This window comes from Dryas octopetala, chromosome 3, assembly GCF_963921425.1.
Source record: "Dryas octopetala chromosome 3, drDryOcto1.1, whole genome shotgun sequence".
NCBI lineage: Eukaryota > Viridiplantae > Streptophyta > Magnoliopsida > Rosales > Rosaceae > Dryas > Dryas octopetala.
This window is the reverse complement of record NC_141368.1, coordinates 17506216-17525016: the sequence shown is the minus strand read 5'-3', so window position 1 is coordinate 17525016 and position 18801 is coordinate 17506216. Positions and strand designations below refer to the sequence as shown.

At 32.8% G+C, this 18801-nt stretch overlaps 1 protein-coding gene, 1 long non-coding RNA gene and 1 pseudogene across 4 annotated transcripts; 2 read left to right on the top strand and 1 right to left on the bottom strand.

The window, feature by feature from the left end:
• Nucleotides 1-3879: 3879 nt before the first annotated feature.
• On the top strand, nt 3880-11396 carry LOC147291468 (akuammiline synthase 2-like; annotated as a pseudogene).
• LOC147291469 (uncharacterized) lies at nt 4456-6305 on the bottom strand. 3 transcript variants are annotated; one of them, XR_015121339.1, is made up of 5 exons: nt 5943-6305; nt 5827-5839; nt 5251-5392; nt 4971-5135; nt 4456-4729 (listed from the first exon to the last, which is right to left on the bottom strand). It is a non-coding gene; the product is annotated as an uncharacterized LOC147291469 (long non-coding RNA). The 3 variants fall into 3 exon arrangements; XR_015121340.1 differs by lacking the exon at nt 5827-5839 and having other exon boundaries at nt 4971-5127; XR_015121338.1 differs by lacking the exon at nt 5827-5839 and having other exon boundaries at nt 5943-6301.
• A 4385-nt stretch (nt 11397-15781) lies between the features above and the next one.
• On the top strand, nt 15782-17389 carry LOC147291467 (akuammiline synthase 2-like). The gene is made up of 2 exons (XM_086235949.1): nt 15782-16605; nt 16851-17389. The coding sequence occupies exons 1-2, from the start codon at nt 16101-16103 to the stop codon at nt 17387-17389; spliced, it is 1044 nt and encodes a 347-aa protein (XP_086092075.1). The 5' UTR covers nt 15782-16100.
• The last annotated feature ends 1412 nt before the right edge of the window (nt 17390-18801 follow it).

The window sequence follows — 18801 nt, the reverse complement described above, 5'->3', positions numbered from 1 at the left end:
CAATCACCTCCCTCAATTTTTTAGTTCTTATTAGGTGATTCTATTTAACCCAAAAATTTCTTAATGGGATTCTTTTTATTCGTATGTAATTGCTGAAGAGTACGGCTAATAGCTAAGATGAGATTTCATAAAAGGATGTGTTAGGAATGATCAAGTTGACTAGCTAGGGATGCTACTCTATATATGTAATTACTAATGAAAGGGGTAGAAGTTATAGTCTATATCTGCTGGGGTTCATAATCCAACATTTGAGATTTCACTTGCTTATTGGTTTATTGAAAATTATGCAGCATAAGTTATAACCCTTGAAATTATGGGGCTTACTTAAGTAGGACGTGTTATTTTGTATTTACATTATATGTTTTTTTATTGTTTTTTCTTGGTATGAATATGCATTTGAGGAGTAAAGCTCATTATGTCCTCCTTAACTAGGTATATATTTGTTGTTTATTAATGAAATTCACTAGTGCGGTCGAGTTTTGTTTAATAGTAAACAATAGAAGTGCTTAATTAACAGGTTGTGTAAATTTGGGAAATGTTGTAAAAACAAATGAGATGCTGTCAAAATTTCACAAAAAGTTTTCACTAGAAATAATGAGAAACTAGCTTGAAAGTTTAGCCTACCCAATTTTAAATCCTGGGTCTGCCCCTGGTCCTTCTCATTGACATTATTAGTGGTCCAACCCTAGAATCTAATGGACCAAAAAAAAAAAAAAAAAAAAAAAAGAATGCGGACGCATCCTTCCTAGAGAAAAATTATATATATATATATATATGACGTTGTTAAAGTATTGTCAAACTATTTGTTAAAGTGTGTAAATTGGATCTTAACTCCAAGATCTAAAGGCTAAAAAAATTTGTTAAAGTATTTATCAAACTATTTGTCCAATGATCCTATCCCTATATATATATATATATATATACAATCTCGTTAAAGTAAGGATACTCTTACTTTAAGAAAAGTAAGAACATTCTCTCTCGATAGCACTTGACAGTGCAATTCCATAATCAAAATTGTTCATGTTTTAGGTTCTTCCTTAAGAGTCATTCTCTGTAAAAAATTAGCCAAATCAGTTATTATTTGGTCATCTAAAGTGTGTAAACAAATACAATCCGTCGAAAAAAATTGAAATGATTTTAGCTATAATAAACTGATTACACAATTTTCGATTTGACTAATTTTTTTGTAAGGGTGATTTTTGAATGATGTTCTAAAATTAATATGAACGATTCCAATGATTGAATATATTGTAGGTCTGAAAATGATGTTCTTACTTTTCTTAAAGTAAGGACATCCTTACTTGAAAATTTCTCTCTATATATATATAAGTTAGCAAGTTATATATATATATATTTATAGGTCCATTCAATTTAGGGGTCCCTTAAATAATTTTAGGTGTTTCAATAATCCACTCTATATAGTATTTCAATAATCCGTCTATTTTTTAGGTGTTTATTCAAAAATCATCTTTGCAAAAAATTAGATAAATCGGAAACTATTAAGCTATCTAACTTTGATCAAATAAATAGACGAACAAAATATTTTTGAAAAACACTTATATTTACCCTTAAATGAGGAATCCCTCGATAGAAAGGGATCTTCAAGGGGAGACAACCAGTGAGAAGACTTATGCTGATCCTAATGATCTTGATGATTTCGGATTAGAAAAACTGTTTGAATTTGCAGGTGATTGTGCCGATAATCCTCGTGAGGATGTTGGCGAGTTCATTGATAAAGATGAAGGAATTTTTCGGATTTAATGTTCACTCCTAAATTTGGTGGTCCGAGTGAAAATTTAGAGATTTAATTATCATAAATTTGTGGGAACTAAATTCTTTACGGTGATCATGAATAACTTTTTTCGTCCTTCCGGTATGCATGATAACCCTTGGATCATAGGATGGGATTGGAGTTGATGGCCATAGTTCTGATGTGTCTAATGATGGTGGTGACTATACTGATCTTTGTCTTGATGAGTTTATACGTGTGAATAAGCCTAGCCCATTTCGACCAAAAAAAAAAAAAAACAAAAAGCCTAGCCCACATATATACAACAGCAATGTATTTTAGGAACAATATATCGGCAATTCCACCATTACACTTTGTTGTATGTCGATAAGCTAGTATGGCCTATTGCAAACCCATTTTGATCATGTGGATATATCTGCAGGACTAGAGGCACCCATCCCTTGGTTGTCAGATTCTCCTAAAAGTAACATTAATTTAGTTTCTGGAAGTAGCTTTGTCAATACGAGGTATCAAGGGCAATTAGATGCAATTCGTTTACAGCTTATTCCATTTATTTTTTAGATTGTCAATAGCTTGATTGATCTTATTAATCAATTGAAGATGGATATTAAAGACTTAAAGTTGATAAATATTTTGTCAACAAGAAGTTAGAGGCATGTTCGATTGAGACATTTAATTTTCTACCCCCTTGGGATCACAGCCCTCTGCTTTTGGAGTGTAAGGTTGATATATGTACCTTCTTTTTCTTTTCGGCGCCCTTCATCTTCTAGGCCCTTTCATTTTGAGGCGATGTGGTTGAAGGAAGCCAGTTATGAGACTAAAATGCCTCGCGTTACATTTTTGCGTCTGAAAACACTGCTACTGAGGAGTGTGTTAATGATCGAAAGATAGCTGCAAGACGCTATAATGATTTATTGGAATGTGACAAAATTATGTGGAAGCAACGGTCGCGTGTACAGTGGCTCAAGGAAGGTGACCGTAATACTTCTAGTTCCAAAAAATAAATTTCCATATATGGTTCAGGACTATCGGCCCATATATATAGCTCTGTGTAATGTTCTCTATAATCTCATCTCTAAGGCTTTGGTACAACCTTGGAAGCAAGAATTGCCTTTTATTATTTCTGAATTACAAACGGGTAAAAAAGCTCTGAGTAATGGTATTTGGACTAAATTAAGTGACCAAATGAGAGAGACCAAGTAAGATGTCACTTGGGGAGATGTAGAGATGAGGATCACATGGAGATGATGACCACCTTTTCAAGTGGCACCTCATTTGGTCCCTCTCATTTGGTCATTTCATTTGGTCCAAATAACATTACTCTTTTACCCTAGGCCGCTATAGTCTAGATAATGTTACAGTAGCTTTTGAGGTGATGCACTCTATTAAAAAACAGGGACGTTCTGGCGCTCCTAAGTTAGCTTTGAAGCTTGATATGGCTAAGGCTTATGATAGGGTAGAGTGGGCTTGTTTGCAAAAGGTGATGGAAAGATTGGGCTTCTCTCAGCGATGGATTGCACTTGTTATCGATTGTGTCAAGACGGTGCAATATTCTGTTAATGTTAATGACGAGCAGTGTGGCAATATATATTTATGCAATATATATATATATACGTAAATTGTCACTGACATTTTCATATGTATCAAAGGAAATTTCAATCCCACTTGAAGAAAGTCATCGACAACAATGAACTATAATAAATTAGAAGGCCGTAGAAATTTCGAAAGGACGTAGTCATGCACTCATGCCACCTCAAAACGCACCGAACGATTAGATTGGAATTGAATTATGTACTTGTTTTATTTTTACTTATTTTGATCTTCACCGTGTATATAAATCTAAGGGGCCGGTTTATGTAACTGCACTCACACTCAAAAAGTATTACAAATTCATTTCATTTTTTGGTCCATATACTAAAATAATAAATACATGACTAAAATTAAAAGTCAAAATATAAACAAGCAAAGAGAAAACAAGTAAAAAATCCACATTCATTTATACCTATGTAGTTCCTGCATACATATATCAGCATCCAACAAATTGTCTTATAAATACAAGGCCTCTTCAGCAAAGCAATTCAAAATATATATGTATCTGTTTTATTGTTTGGTTCATTAGCAAATTGGTGAACATGGAGGTGAGTATTATTTCCAGAGATACCATCAAACCGGCCCACATCCTCTTCATTTCACCAACTAAAACCTCACAAACTTTGCATCTTTGATCAGCTCACTCCCACTACACCATTTCCCCCTTATCATCACTATTTTTTTCTGTTAGCTATTGCTGTAGCAATCACTATCATTGGTTGTGATTTAGAAATTGCCACCCTGCAGTCACCTTTAGGTTGATGGTTGTTCAGAATGGGGTGGCAAAGTGGCTAAGCAAACCATTTTTTTGGAATGGTGGAGTTTATAGACTAAAACTGTACTTTTCTGCTGACAAGTTCTGCCTCCACCAATGTTGTAGATAGTTACTCAATTTGTAGAACATTTATATTATTAAACAATCTCCATGGACTTTGGTGACTAATTAATTAGGATTCAAAATGCATTTTGCCACCAAATTAAAATTGCAGCTATTTGAACTGCAGTTTTTCAGTTCTGGGCTATTTGCAAACCCTTTTCCCACCCTATTATTTTCCAATGGTGCTTGCTGATACTTACATTGCAACAAGAATTATGCACAAAGTCAGACCACAACACAATGTCAATTAAATCCTACATTACAACTCATTCCATGCAGGAATTCATAAGTTTTCTTTACACCAATTTACAAAAGAATACAACCGAAAGGGAAAAACTGACCCTCATAAATAGAGAACCCCCACATTGCCAAAAACATATAGATCAATGTATATAGAGAAAAAAATAATCTACTGTACACTAGAGCTATCACCAACTCATGGACATTTGCATTTGTTGGTGTTTAGAGCACTAGATCCCGCTGTTTTCCTCACAACCTTCCAAGTTTACATCCTACAATTCACAAAAAAAATAAAAAAAATAGAGATAGTGATGAAAATTGTAACAACTTTATTCACCCAATAAGTTATATAAAATGTCTTCATCCTTACCAATAACAGTAAATTGTTATTATCAATCTTATAGTATAACATTGCAAGATATGATAAGAAATTCAATAAGTGAGTGTGAAGGCATGACATTCCATCTTTAAATTGTTTAATTAAGAAAGAATTAAGCAGCTTGAAATAGAAACCTGAATGGAGGTTGCTCAGTCAGTTAATGAGCAACCTGAATGGAGGTTGCTCATTGCAGTCCTGAATGGAGGTTGTTTAATGAGATGCATACCTCATTAAATAGAAACCTTTCATTTTTTTTACTTTGCTCATTGTAGTCCTTCTATCACCTTCACACTAAGCAGCTTGAAACAAACCGAATCAAATCAGCTCATTGCAGCCTACACTTAAGGAAGGAAAGCTGATATATGATAAAATTAAAACTTCTACTCATTAATTGCTTCGCATAGAATGAACAACCTGTGCCTGCATTGCAAGATATTGAGGACAACATCATTAGGATCAACTGCACATGAACATTCAGCACAACCCATGTCCTCTCTTCTTCCTTATTTCATCAATTTCCATTTCCCATATTGTTCAAAGGCACATAAAAATCCTCCTACAATTGAGTAGAAAAAAAAAGCAAATGAATTCTTCCATTTAACTAAAAAAATCAATAAAGCAGTAAAAAACCATATCCTTTCCACAAAGCAATAAAATAATGGAACTCACTGCCACATCATGTTTTTCCAAATTGCAAAATATTATAAGATGAAGAGATCAATCTCGAAAGCACACAGTAATGCAAATACATGAATAAGCTTGTTAGTGTTTTAACAGAGTAACACAAATAATAGTACACAGGCATCCAAAACCCCAAAAACTACATTGTATTTGACTCATTGACAACCCTCATTGCATCAAGGACATAGCTAAAAATATAAATAAATAAAAGAAATCACAATAAGCTGAAACTGGAATACAAGCATCAAGTTTTCCAATCAAATTAAAACAAATCTAATCATAAGGCAGCATAAGTGCATTGACATTTACCTAGGAAAAGAACCTGAACAAAAAAAATGAACAAAGGGTGAGTTTTTGGCATCTTCCTCTACAAACATTTTGATTTGAAAAAGGGAAATAAAAATGCATCGGGTTGAAGCGCTTACCAGTGAGCCCAAGAGAGAACTTGGTGATGAGGGCTCCGGTTATGGCGTTCGACTTTCTCTTCTTCGCCATCGAATCCAAACCCTAGGAAGGAGAAAGGACAGAAAAATATGTTACGATATACTTTTGTGAAAGAAAAAAGAAGATAAATGAAACGATGAGGTCATGAGAGAAAGGGAGTGAGTGAGAGGGAAAGGGAATGGGAGGTGAGGTGAGGTGAGGTGAGGTCGGGAGAGATAGAGGGAGGCAAGAGTTGAGATTGTGAGAGAAAGAGAGATGAGGGAGGCGCATCTGAAAAAAAAAAATGAAAAGGGAGTTAGGTTTTGAGTACATAAGATTTTTTTTTTTTAAGCCACTAGAGTCTTTTTTTAGTGGAAATGGGCTTAGGAGTGGGAATGGGCTGTAATAGTGGGATGGGTTTGTAATTATTATTTCTATAGGTTGAGTATTAAGTGGGAAATAATAATTATAAACATTTTATTAATCCCACCTTTGTCCCTTTTGGTTGAATTTGGAGTGGGGAAGGAATAATTATCTTCACTAATCTATCAATTTGGTTTCAATTTTTTTGTTGCTACTTATTAGTCAACTATATTACAAATTAGTGGGACTTAAGGCAACTATTAACTCTACCATAATTTTTAAAATAACCAAAATATTAATTAGTGATGAAAAAAAATGTTAATAGCCACTAACTCTAAAATAGTTTCTCTTCAAGGTGAGCATAGGCCATATTTGTTGTAGTGTCCCATGACTTGTGTTCCAATGTTGTTTTTCTATCCCATTATTGATCCCAACTTCAATGTCCCCCAAACCTTAACCCACTTGAAAAACTCCTCGCACAGACCCTCAATCTGTACTACCCATTTTTAGTACGGGTTAAAAGGAACCTTTACATCGATGATTTCGACTCGGGTGTTCCATACCTTGAAGCCCGAGTCGAGTGTCCAATGCTTAGTGTCTTAACCTTAAAGAAACCGAGTTGCTAAACCGGTTCATTCCATTCCATCCATTTCGCAAGGAAACTGATGATACTGAGAAGCTAGCCTTATTCGCTGTTCAAGTGAACCTTTTCGCTTGCGGTGGAATAGCACTTGGCATTTCTTTATCTCACAAGATATTTAATGGGGAAACGGCTAACGCTTTCCTCAAGTCTTGGGTGTCTATTTTTCGTGGGTCCCGTGAGAAAATTATACTCCTTAATCTCTCCCAAGCCTCGTCAACTTTTCCACCAAGAGATTCGTTGCCCCAGAAGTATCTAGATTTAGTGGATAGCTTGTGGTTCAAGAAGGATAATTATGCTACAAGGAGGTTTGTGTTTGATGCTGAAGCAATAGCAACCTTACGTGCTAAAGCCACAGGCGAACACGCGCCAAAACCAACACGTGTTGAGGCCCTCATGGGTTTCCTTTGGAAACATGCAATGGCTGCTTCTCAGGCATAATCAGGTGATTATATAGTTACACTAACTAAGTTTTGTATATTAAAATTTTTTCACCAAGTAATGTGGCAACATTTTTTTATTCAACTTGGGGCAACCATGTTTGTGTGCATGTTAGGTCTTTGTGTCTTTGTTGTGTCATATCCAACATTTAGATAATGGTAAGAGATCGATGAGTGCCTCCTATCCAGTATAAATAGGGTTCTCACCCTCTTAGAAGGGATCTCTCTCTCTAATGGTTGATCTGCGTCTCTTGTACGTTGTAATCTACATTTGTTTATAGTGCAAAAACCCAAACACAACCCCTTGAACGTAGTCCTGTCATATCCATCAGGTGAACCACGTTATGTGGCATATTTCTTTGTGTGATTGTTGGCATATTAATTTTATCACTTAATTGGATAAAAACTCTGTTACGCTTGTTGATTTTGGATTTAATCCACTGTTTTTTTGTTATCAATTTAGGTCCTCTTTCATCTTGCCACGTTGGATTACTATTTTTGCTGTATTTTATTTATTTATTTTGAATGCTCATTTTGTCCTTGAGTTCACAAATGACTAGTTTTAATGTTGTGTCAATTAATTCCTTATATTAAGAAATTTTTAATTATGATTTTCATACTAATTACCTTTCATTTTAAGTTGATTTCGTATATCATTTAATTGGTTATTAATTTATTATTTTGAATATTAATTATGTTTCATTCGAGTTAGGTTATCATTGTATCACTTGTTCTTGTGGCCGTTCTTCGTCGACCACGAAGCTCTTTGGTGAAAGGTAAATAAAATTATGACTTTTTTTAATTTTTAATTTTCGGTGGTTTTTGTCACTACGCCTACAAAGCCTGTTAGTATACCTAATAAAAAGCCTTTTTTCGTGATGTTCCTTTAATTATCTTTTCTTAATTTTTTTTTTTAGGTTTTTAAACTGTTTTTGTGGATCATATTCAGATCTGTGCGATTCTTGATGTTTGTTTTTTATGATTTTGCGATGGAAAAGGAGTATGGGTTTATCATCGTCAACCAAATATAGTTTACAGGTATTGAAGATTATTTTATCTTCGTTTGAGGTAAAACATCTCATCTATGTGAGGTTAAGCACTCATGTATTTGTATCTATTGATTAGGTTTTTTTTGTTTATCTATTTGTATGCACCATGTGATTGATTAGGTTGTATAAATACGAAATTTACGTACCTATACGTAAGGTACGTTGTATGTATATGAAATTTACCTATACGTGAGGTTGTATAAATACGAAATTTTCCTAGATTTGAGGTTTTCTCCTTATACTATAGGTAGGTTATCTATACGTCATGTTTGGTTGTGTGTCCTTGTATAGTAGGTAGAGAAGAAGAAGATAGTATAAAGTATAAACACTCTTCTTCTTCCAATAATATTCTTATATTATGATTTATATTTATAAACCTTAGGAGTAGATTAGAGATATATTTTGCTTCTTCATTTTTCATGACAGTTGAGTATATATATATATGTTGATTTTCATAATTTCTAATAATTTTTTGAATTTGATACAGGTGTCATAATTAAAATTTCGGCGATAAAACATCCAAAATTTAAACTTACGAATAATAAATGCCTCAAATTATGAATCTTCAATTTATTTCCATTATTTATCTTAAGGGCAAAATAGGTATGCAAAATAAAAATGGGCCTAAATCAAAAGAAAAAAAAAAAAGCATGAGTTTAAATCTAAAGTCAACGTACTACACTATTGGGTTGAAATCCAAGAACCTTGGCATATTTCTTTGTGTGATTGTTGGCATATTAATTTCATTGATCAGTACTAAGGAATTAAAATTCGAAATTTTCTGCGAAATTTCGTTTTTTTAGGGTGTCGAAATCGAAACACATGTTTAATAATTTTTCAGGAAGATTTCGCTGAAATTTTCAAAATTTCGGCGTAATTTACCGAAATTTATCGAAATTATCGAAATTTTCATATTTTCTATTTTCTCCAACTTCGGAAATTCACCAAAAATAGCTCGAGACTCCAAATAATTCACCAAAAAATTCTACGGACTCGTATTGATGAGTACTAATTTCTTATAACCTTAAAATAGTCAAATTGCTTTCAAAAAAATTATGAAAAATCTTACTCTTATAATTTAATTATGAAAAAAATAATAATCGTCAAATTCTTGAATTTTCATTTTCTAAAATTCATTTCCACACAATTAAGCTCTAGAACCACAACCAAAGGTCTAAGTTAGTTAAAATAAATTTAAAGAAATTTCTAATTCCTTTAAACAAACCTTAAAACAAATTTGAAAAATTTAAGTAACAAAATTACCATAATCCAAAATTTGGATTGTTACACTTAGTGAAGACAAAGCTTGGCTAGGTAAGAGACACGAAAAAAAGAAGAAGGAAAGATTAAAAAAAAAAAAAAAAGACTGAAGAGAGAGGCACGGGGAAAAAAAAGTAAGGAAAGAAAAAAAATGAGGGGGGGTTTAGGGCCTTTGGGCAATTGGAAAGAAAAAAAAAAGGTTTGAGATTTCTTTTAGTTATTTTAAACCTTAAACTTTAATACATTTCTATATAAAAAAATAAATAAAAGTATCCTAAAGGGCTTAAAACCTAATATCCTAAAAAATATAGAGTATATAAGGTTTAATGTATACATTATAGAGTATAAAGAGTATTGGGGTATATAGAATATATAGAGTATTAGGGTTTAGATTTAGTGTATAATTAAATTATACAGTATAAAGAATATACTAATTTTATTTATTCATTATACTAATTTTATTTAACAGTATTTGTTCCAGCGCGCATTATATTCACCTTATATCACATGAAACCTACTATATAATTTGATTTATTCAATGTTTTTTTTATCAATTTAGTAGATAATATGTTAAATAAACATATGGTCAAGTTTCATTCAAAATTTCCGTCATTTCCATCTAATTTTTGTCAAAATTTAAAAATCTTCGAAATTTCCTCGAAACCCGAAATTTTATTCCTTGTTGATCACTTACGCAATTTTCAAGCATCAACACGGTCCATTCCTCACTTTATTTAGATATAATAATTAGTAATTAATTAAGATACTGATATGTGTACTGACAAATTATTAAAAGGTCCGTTGATTTTAACTACTAAATTTCAATAACTTTTTAGTTTAGGTACCAAAATTAAATGGCATTTTAGATTATGTACTAGTTGAAAAGTCAAACAAAATAATAAAGTAAAAGTTATTAGAATTTACAAATATTATATCACATGCCACTGCAATAAAAAAATGTTAGATCACAAATATTACATTAATTTATACTATATTGTATTTTTAAAAAAAATCAATCCAGTCACAACTTAACTGTGATTGTCTTGGTAAATTGAAAGAGACAACTCACATCACTATACTATGTATTATTTTGAGTAAAAGTATTGTTTTGACCTCTATATTATATTATATTATTGTATAATTTCTCTAAAAAATAATTCAATTAAGTCACAACTTAGATGTGACTGTCATTCAGTCACAACAAAATTTGAAGTTGTGAGTGTAGTACAGTCACAACTAAATGTGAAATTGAGACTACATTAGCAAATTTTTAAGATAATATAAATGCCTCAAGGGCAATTTTGTCAAAACCTTATAAATTTTAACTAACATCCATCATATGTGGAGCAAAGGACAAAAATGTCAAACAGAAAAAGCTCAAATCAAAAGGACCAACATGTTTGTGACCTAATCTAAAAAACTAGATTTAAATTTAGTAGTTCAATTGAAATATTATATGGTGTTCATGGTATACCAAAAAATTATTAGAATTTGGTATTTAATCTTAATTTTCTAATTATTAAATATATAGGCACGTAAAGATTAATTATCTATGAAGTAAATTTAGTAGGAATTTATATAAGAAGCAAATTTAGTAAGATTATTGTTACAGGTTCACCAAAGACTTCCATAGTAGCGCATGCAGTGAACATGAGAGGCAAAATGAAGCCACAAATGTCATCCGATCGATGTCATTGGAAATAGCCACTGTCGATTTCTTTACACTTTTCCAAGCTACAACACCTCCTCCCAACATAAAAACAAAGCTTGAAGAAGACTTGGAAGTGTCTGGACACCCTCCAAAATTAGAATCTAAGTAGCCAACTAATTCTAATTTCTCTGATTTCTTAAAAACTAGCATATGGTCTTTGGTCCTTTGCATGTACCTTAGAACCTTTTTGGCAGCCTTCCAATGTGCAAGGCCTGGATCAGATTGATATCTGCCTAGTACACTGATAGGAAATGCCAAATCAAGTCAAGTGCAGACCTATGCATACATGATGCTTCCCACCTCAGAAGCATAAGGTTTGTCTTTCATTTCCGCCCTCTCGATGTCATTCTTTGGACTATCATTTTTGCTTAATTTCTCTCCCTTTGAAATAGGAACCTCAACACTATTGCTGCCCTGCATATTGAATTTCTTTAATACTTTGTCAATGTAAGCCTTATGTGATAAACCTAACAGTCCTTTAGCTTTATCTAGATGTATCTCAATCCCCAATACATAGGCAGCCTTACCTAGATCTTTCATCTCAAAATTATTGGACAGAAAACCTTTAGTTTCTTGCAAAAGACTTTCATCACTACTAGCCAGCAATATGTCATCCACATAAAGAACAAGAAAAATGAATTTACTCCCACTGAATTTTAAGTAAATGCACTCATCTAACCTATTCTCAACAAATCCATGTGAAGTTATAATTTTGTCAAACTTCAAATACCATTGCCTTGAAGCCTGCTTAAGTCTATAGATAGATTTTTTCAACTTACACACTAAATACTTACTATCATCTTCTATAAACCCCTCAGGCTGTTGCATATAAATTTCCTCACTCAGTTCTCCATTAAGGAAAGCTGTTTTAACATCCATTTGATGTAAAAACAAATCAAAATGGGCCACTAGTACCATGATAATTCTAAAAGCATCCTTAGTTGAAATTGGAGAAAAAGTTTCACTAAAGTCAATGCCTTCTTACTGTGTGAAAGCCTTAGCTACCATCATTGCCTTGTGTCTCTCAACATTGCCCTTAGAGTCTCTCTTGGTTTTAAACACCCACTTGCAGCCTATAGCCCTTATGCCTTGTCTCGGTTCTACTAACTCCCACACTTTGTTGCTTTCCATAGATTGTAGCTCATTTTGCATGGCCTCAAGCCACTGACCAAAATTGTCACTTGCCATTGCTTGTTTAAAATTAACTGGATCCTCAAAAACAAAAGTATCTAAATCTGTCTCATTTAAGTACACGAAATCTGGTAGTGTGGTAGGTTTTCTTTCTCTACGTACTAGATCTTCTAATTTCTTGCTGGGGTAGTTCTATTTCAAGATCATTTATTTGCACATGCATCATTTTCTTCTATCTGTAAATTCCGATCTAATCCAAATTCCGATAAAAAAAATTCTAAAATTTTCAACGGTATTCCAATTCGATATTTCCGAAATTATTTCAATTTATTCCGTATTTATATTAATATTATATCATTATTTAGTTTTTTACTATATATTTCATTAATTTGTTATTTGTTTCAAACATACACATACATATATATTTTTTTAAAAATAACTAATACTATTAATATAAACATATGTACATTATAAATATATGTGTACCATAATAACATAAATGCTAATAAAAACACCCACATTTTTTATACGTGTAATTACTAATTTTTTTTGTTTGTTTTTACTAATAACAAAAGGTAATGTGAAGATTCTGATTTTTTATCTGAAAATTTCAAATTTTTATCCAAAAGTTCTGAAAAAATCCAAAAATTCCGAATTGGAATGAGATATTGAAATTCCGATTTTTTTGAATCAAAATTTCATTCCGAAATTTTTTGAATTGGAATTGGAACACTCTATTTCCGATCAAATCTATTCGAAACACACCCCTAAGTAGAAGGCAACTAATTAACTAATTAAAAGATGCAGTCATGCGACCTCAAAACACACCAAACCAGGGGCGAAGCCAGATTTTGAAATTTGGGGAGGGGGGGGGGGGGGACAAAAACAAATCACAAAACATAATTTATGGAGAGTGGGGGGCCAAATGCTTAATTATTGAAACTTTCTCTTCAAATATATTATTTTGTCATATATATTAAAAAAATATTGGGGGGGGGGGGGGGGCTATGGCCACTTCTGGTCTATGAATAGCTCCTCCTCCTGCACCGAACTATTTAGATTGGAATTGGATTCTCTATTTTTCTTGTTTTTACTTGTTTTGATCCTAATCGTATAATATAAATCTAAAAGTTTATGTACTACGTACACTCACATCGATCTAAAAAGTATTACAAATTCATTTCATTTTTTGCTCCATAAACTTAAATAATAAATACATGACTACTTAAGCTTAAAAGCAAAGCTAGCATAAATAAGTAGATAAAAAACAAGTGAAAGATCTAGATTGTTTATACCTTGGCTTTTTTACTCAAATACCACCTGGACTATAGGGAGTGTGCTCCTGTACCACCCAAACTTTTTTTTTTTTTTTTTGCCAATTTACCACCTGAAGTTATCAATATGTGCTAATGTGGCACTTGTTATCTATTTCTGTCAATTTTTCTGTTAACTTAAAGGGTACTATTGTCAATTCATGTTATAGAATATCTGAAAAAAAAAAAAAAAAAAAAAGCAAAAACAAATCCAGCCAATCCACTCACCCCCGATGTGAGACCTTGTAAATTTTTTAAATTTTATTTGAGATTTTAATAATTTATTTTAAGAAGTTGTGATTTTCAAAAATAGTTTGGAAATCAAAAATAATATTTTGACCCCTTAGAGAATTAGTACTCACTGAGATGAGTTCGTATGATTTTTCGATGATTTTTTTCAAGACCTAAGCTATTTTTAACGAATTTAACAAATAATATTTAATTATACTTAAGGGCAAACAAGGAAATTTGAGAAAAAAGTTAATAATTTAACATAAATATGGATAACAGGTGTCATATTGGCACATATTGATAACTTTAGGTGATAAATTGATAAAAAAAAAAAAAAAGTTTAAGTGGTACGGGAACACACCCCTTATAATCCAGGTGATATTTGAGTGAAAAAACCTTATACCTCTATGGTACCTGTAAAACATATATAGGTATAGACAACCCAATTAAGCTATATATTTTTATATTCTCTACGTACTGTATCAATTTGTAGATTAGACTTTTGCAATCAGCCCCACCAAATGCATCAGCATCCAATAAATTAATTGTCTTACAAGGCCTCTTCAGCAAATCATAATTCTCTAACTACTTTGGACAATTTTATTAATTGACCATTAATTGATCATAATTGGTACATTAAGAAGTCATCAGCAACAACCAACTAATAAATTAGAAGGCTGCTAACTAAAAGATCGATGCAGTGATGCGGCCTCAAAACACACCGAACTATTTAGATCGGAATTGAATTATCTACTTATCTTTTTTTTTTACTTGTTTTGATCTTCATCATGTAATATAAATCTAAAGATTTATTTAACTACACTCACATTTAAAAAGTATTACAAATTTATTTCATTTTTTGCTCCATAAACTTAAATAATAAATACATAACTAATTAAGATTAAAAATTAAGCATAAATAAATTGAGAAAAAACAAGTAAAGATCTTCGTTTATACCTCTTTGGTTCCTGTCTACACATATATAGGTATAGACAACCCAAGCTAAATATTTTTATATTCTCTACGTACTGTATCAATTTGTAGATTAGACTTTCGCAATCAGCCCCACCAAATGCATCAGCATCCAACAAATTAATTGTCTTATAAATACAAGGCCTCTTCAGGAAATCATAATTCTCTAACTAAATTGGTCAGTTTTATTAATTGATCATAATTGGTACATTAAGAAAGTCATCAACATGCAACCAACTAATAAGTAGAAGGCTGCTAACTAAAAGATGCAGTCATGCGGCCTCAAAAGACACCGAACTATTTAGATCGGAATTGAATTATCTATTTGTCTTACTTTTACTGTTTTGATTTTAATCATATAATATAAATTTTAGGATTTATTTAACTACACTCACATTTAAAAGGTATTATAAATTCATTTTATTTTTTACTCCATAATAAATACATAACTAATTAAGATTAAAAGTTAAGCATAAATAAGTAGAGAAAAAAAAAGTTAAGAATCCATCTTCCTTTATAACTCTGTGGTTCCTGTCTACACATATATAAGTATAGACAACCCAAGCTACATATTTTTATAATCTCTACTGTATCAATTTGTAGATTAGACTTTCGCGCGCAATCAGCCCCACCAAATGCATCAGCATCCAACAAATCAATTGTCTTATAAATACAAGGCCTCTTTGCGATAATATATATATGTATAGCGTTTTCTTGTTTGGTACGTTCATTAGAAAATTGGTGAACATGGAGGTGAGTATTATTTCCAGAGATACCATCAAACCCACATCCTCTTCACTTCACCACCTAAAACCACACAAACTTTCCATCTTTGATCAGCTCACTCCTAGGACTTATGTTCCAATGTTGTTTTTCTAACCCATTACTGATCCCAACTTCAATGTCCCCCAAACCCTAACCCACTTGAAAAAATCCCTCGCACAGACCCTCATTCTTTACTACCCATTTTCAGGAAGGGTTAAAAATAACCTTTACATCGATGATTTCGACTCGGGTGTTCCATACCTTGAAGCCCGAGTTGAGTGTCCAATGCTTGAGTTTCTTAAGCCTCAAGAAACCGAGTTGCTGAACAAGCTCATTCCATTCCATCCACACCGCAAGGAAACCGATGATTCTGAGAAGCTACCCTTATTCGGTGTTCAAGTGACCCTTTTCGCTTGCGGTGGAATAGCACTTGGCGTTTCCTTGTCTCACAAGATAATTGATGGGGAAACGGCGAACAGTTTCCTCAAGTCTTGGGTTTCTATTTTTCGTGGGTTCCATGAAAAGATTATCCTCCCTAATCTCTCCCAAGCCTCGTCAACTTTTCCACCAAGAGATTCGCTGCCCCAGAAGGGCCTAGCCTTAATGGATAGTATGTGGTTCAAGGACGACGAGGATCATTATGTTACAAGGATATTTTTGTTTGATGCTGAAGCCATATCAACCTTACGTGCCAAAGCCACAAGTGAAGACGTGCCAAAACCAACACGTGTTGAGGCCCTCACGTGTTTCATTTGGAAACATGCAATGGCTGCTTCTAAGGCATTATTAGGTGAGTATTGTATTGTAACACTAACTAAATTTTTTCAACCCTAGCATGTTTGTGCTATATTTGGCCACGTGCCATTGAAGCTTTTTTCGGGTTTTTTCCCATATTAGGGTAATTGTAAAAGGTGAGGGCCTCTTACTCAGTATAAATAGGCCAGGTCTTCACCACCTTTTTAGAATGGATATATATATGTCCCTTATGGGTGATTTAAACAAATTTAATAACTCTAGCTAGCGTTATTATTACAGGTCCACCAAAGACTTCCATACTATTGCATGCAGTGAACTTGAGGCCACGAATGAAGCCAAAAATGTCATCCGATGTAATTGGAAATGTCATGTGGTGGGCCCCCGCGATAGCCGACCCAACCGAGGGGACAACAGATACTCATGAGTTGTGTGGCTTGGTGGATCTGTTAAATGAATCTCTCAAGGAATTTAACAGTGATTACTTGGACACACTGAAAGGGGAAGAGGGATATGAAGGCATTTCTGCCATCCTTAATTTGTTAGAGGATGCGCATTCCATAGAAGTAGAGATTTATGCATTCAGCAGCTGGACTGGTATTTTTAAAGAATTGGATTTTGGATGGGGGAGGCCGCTTTGGATTGGGGCCATAGGGAAAGTTGGAGCTGCGTGTAAGAACCTCACAGTGTTGGTTGAAACACAATGGGGTAAGGGCATTGAAGCATGGGTGACTTTGGAGGAAAAGCAAATGGCTGTGTTGGAAAAAGATCCTCAGTTTTTAGCATTTGCTTCTTCAAATCTGCATTGTTTAATTCCTTAATTTTCCATGAAAGGATCGAACAATTAAGTCTTTAATTAAGATATATATATATATGCATATATTGTTTAATTACGTACGTACTCTACCATACATGCTTTGTTTGAGGTGACTAAGGCTTAAATAAATTTCATCACTTGCGGTTTCCTTGTATTAGCATATAATTAACTATGCTTCATCTTGGTAGTAAATTAGTAATGATATATAGTTTATAGTTATACCAAATCCTCGGAAAAATTAATTATGTATTTGAGTAAAAAAAATTCATAGATTTAATTTGGCTCAATTACAAATGCAACCACCAACTATAAGGGGTATTTCAAATTGGTCCACGAACAAAAAAAAATTTCAAATTAGTACACTAACTAATAAAAAGTTATAAAATAACACATTTGTTATGAATTCTGTCAAGAAAGACAATTAAATGCCACTTTGGACAACGATGACGTGGATTTTTTTAATAATGTAGACACCAAATTTGCTATACATGGATTTATAATGTCATATTGATCGATAAAAAAAAAACTTAAAAAAAACTTTAAAACCCTTAAACTTGTTATCATTAATCCATGTGGTGCAAATTTAATTTTCACATTATTCAAAAAATTCATATTAGCATTGTCTACATTAGAATTTAACGCCTTATTGACGGAATTTGTAACGCATGTGCTATTTTGTAACTTTCTATTAGTTAGTGTACTAATTTGAAACATTTTTTTATTTATGAACTAATATGAAATAATCCTCATAATTGGTGGGTGCATTTTGTAATTGAGCCATTAAGTTTTATTCTTTTAATGACGCTGCAGCTGTGCCGTTCTATCGGCAAGACACGCCGATGATTGGCCAAAGAATCATGCAGCCTGTGTTTTTATGTTTTTAGAAAAAAGTTGTAACTTTTACTGCGTTATACATCTTAAAATTAGTCGGTTGTAGTGAGACAAATGAAGTTTCATATGCAATGTACGATATGAGAAAAGTTGTAGAGAGCATTGGTGACTTGGTGTAATTAAGCCTCGTATAAAAAAACATGGACATGCAATTAATATTGATTAACAACACGTAACCAAGTTGGAAGAAGTCAATCCAGTCTGTTGTATTCAAAAGCAGTAAAGAGTCTAGGTTGATGATGTTGTATACTGAACACGTCAGAAAATAAAAAGGAACTCAATTATTTCAAGGTTGGTTGTGAGTTCTTTCTTTGTCCTTCCCGTTAGTTTGTGACATAGAGTGAACCTAGAGTTAGGATAAGAGCAGAGGTTTTTAATCAATACACATGATTAAGTACTATAGGGTACTTTTAAGTAGAAATTAACTCAAAATGAGACAGAATCTTAAACAGGTAGATGAAGCGGGGGTAGGATGGGGAATGGTACGTATTACTATACCAGCTTTATCATGTTGTGGCTCCTCAG

Coding starts and splice junctions, on each gene's coding strand:
- LOC147291467 (XM_086235949.1), top strand. CDS start 16,101: ATGCTTGAGTTTCTTAAGCCTCAAGAAACCGAGTTGCTGAACAAGCTC. Junction 16,606..16,850: donor TGCTTCTAAGGCATTATTAG/GTGAGTATTGTA, acceptor TTATTATTACAG/GTCCACCAAAGACTTCCATA.